The following is a 2393-nucleotide window of genomic DNA, read 5'->3' as shown; positions in this document are numbered from 1 at the left end:
ATTTTTTGAGATTCCCCCCCAAAAAATCATTTTCTTTTTCCCTAGTCAGAATAAATTACCCTCAGTAAAAATCTACAACCAATTGTAATCCATTTACATTACTGATTTTTATTAATTTCGATGGCCTTATGATCGGGATTGATCTCTATTATACTGTACAAGTCTTGCCTTCTGTTTATTCTGTTATCGCGATTGGTAGGACATATCCAAGAAAAAATATCGGACTGAACAAAAATATTTTCAAGTTATAATTTTTAACCTTTTGCCCGTTCAAGAAAAACTTAAATCTTAAAAATCTTAAAGCACAGTCGCCAATATTCGCAGACAGTAACTACATTTGTTTCCATAGATTTTTAAATTTTAAAGTTCTCCTCAATGATGAATAGATACAATTTAGCCTTAACCCTATTCTTGATACTAGTCTTGAATAAATCAAATCTTGCTAGTACGACTTCTTTTGTCGTTACAAATCATGGCCTAGTACAAGGCAAAGTCAGCCATATCTTAAATGGCGATATTCATTCATTCCTTGGCATTCGCTATGCTCAACCACCAACCAATAATTTGAGATTTAAACCAGCCTTGCCGTGGACACAGAATTGGCAAGGCATATACAATGCGACATATTATAAATCATCGTGCCCGCAATATTCCTCAAAATGGAACTGTCTAGACTATAATAAGGAACTCCTCAATAGCCAACCTATCAGTGAAGACTGCTTGTACTTGAATATTTATACTCCTATCCCTAATGTAGCTGGCAATAAATCTGTCTTGGTATGGTTTCATAACGGCGATTTTAATTGCGGTAGTGGATCACTGTGGGATCCTTCTGCTTTAGCAAGTACAGAAGAGATGGTGATTGTTACTGTTAATTATAGGTTAGGAGCTTTAGGCTTCTTAACTTCAGGACAAGATAGCAATACTGATAGTGAAATTCCAGCTAATCTCGCCTTACGTGATCAACAATTAGCTTTAACATGGATCAAGGACAATATTGTTCGATTTGGTGGTAGAAGTAATGATATTGGGATTGTTGGCAGTTCAGCTGGAGCAATTTCAGTAGGTTTACACACCGTTATTCCAAGCAGTGGATCATTATTTACATCTGCCATTCTACAAAGTGGTACACCACTCTCACCCCACGCTATCAAGACTAAAAATCAAGCTCAAATTATTTTTCAACAATTTACAAGCGCTACTAATTGCAGCCGTAATACATTAAATTTAACGATTGAATGTTTACAATCTCTATCAATCAGTACAATATCACAACAGCAAGAAGCTATTTTATCTCAATTTCCTCAAGCTTTTACGCCTGTTATTGACGGCCAATTTATCCCTGACGATCCTAAGGTACTCCTTTCTTCAGGCCAATTTAACAAGGTTCAAATTATGCTGGGTAGCAATATGAACGATGGTTCCAAGTATTTAGCCCCCTTACCCAATATCACCAAGGGGCTATCAAGAGCTGCTTTTAAAACTAATATAGTCGCACAATTTTCCAATTTCAATAACGTCACTTTATCAGCCATGATCTATAAATACACAGACTGGACAAATAAAACGTCATTATTTAGTAATCGTGCTGAATATGAGAAATTATACAATGATTATTACTATGCTGAACCCATTGTTGAAACAGCGAATCTTTATTCTAGTTATGTTACTACTTATATGTACGTTTTTGCTTACCGAACTGAAAGTGATACTTATTTTCCAAGCTATTATGGCGTGGCTCATTCTATGGAAATTCCCTATGTATTCGGTTATCCATTACTTAAACCCAATAACTTAAAATTAAATTATACTGAACATGAAGAAAGAATTAGTAAGCATTTAATGTCACTTTGGGGAAGTTTTATCTATGATAGGTAAGTCATTAATGTAATAAGGCTATTCAATAACTTCATTTGTATGCAATTGGGCTAGTCATAATTTCTAATAAAGAAACGCATACTGCCTATTTGCTATAACATTACCGGATTCAATGTACAGTTTAAACTATAAAGTGGTCTTTACAGGCAGATTTGGTATCGTAAATTCCATTTGTATTTAAAGTTTTAAAGCTTCTTATTGATCATTTTAGTTTATCCGATTAAATTTATGTGTTGAAAAGTTACAAGTCACCATAACAATAACTTTAAACATAATCTGATGAATTGATGATGTTGGTTACGATAAATACTGCAAATAAACTTCAGTAAGCAAATATCCAAATTAAATTATGGCGCTTTGCTGCATTCATACCACAGACCTTCTTTAAGGGCACAACTTCTCTAACTACTAGTTTAAATGACTGCCAAAATCATCCTTAAATATCCTTTTACAGATCAGATACTAGAAATATATCATTACATTTCTTTAAACTATCCATGCAGCATGCAAAATTT

The 2393-nt window shown here is 33.8% G+C and overlaps 1 protein-coding gene across 1 annotated transcript; it reads left to right on the top strand.

Annotated features, from left to right (window-relative positions):
* Positions 1–378: 378 nt before the first annotated feature.
* TRIADDRAFT_31933 (uncharacterized protein) lies at positions 379–1878 on the top strand (the record flags this gene model as incomplete). The annotated part of the gene is made up of 1 exon (XM_002117103.1): positions 379–1878. The coding sequence occupies one exon, from the start codon at positions 379–381 to the stop codon at positions 1876–1878; it is 1500 nt and encodes a 499-aa protein (XP_002117139.1).
* Between the last annotated feature and the right edge of the window lie 515 nt (positions 1879–2393).

Source organism: Trichoplax adhaerens, genomic scaffold, assembly GCF_000150275.1.
Source record: "Trichoplax adhaerens TRIADscaffold_21 genomic scaffold, whole genome shotgun sequence".
Taxonomy (NCBI): domain Eukaryota; kingdom Metazoa; phylum Placozoa; class Uniplacotomia; order Trichoplacea; family Trichoplacidae; genus Trichoplax; species Trichoplax adhaerens.
This window is presented reverse-complemented; position numbering and strand designations above follow the sequence as displayed.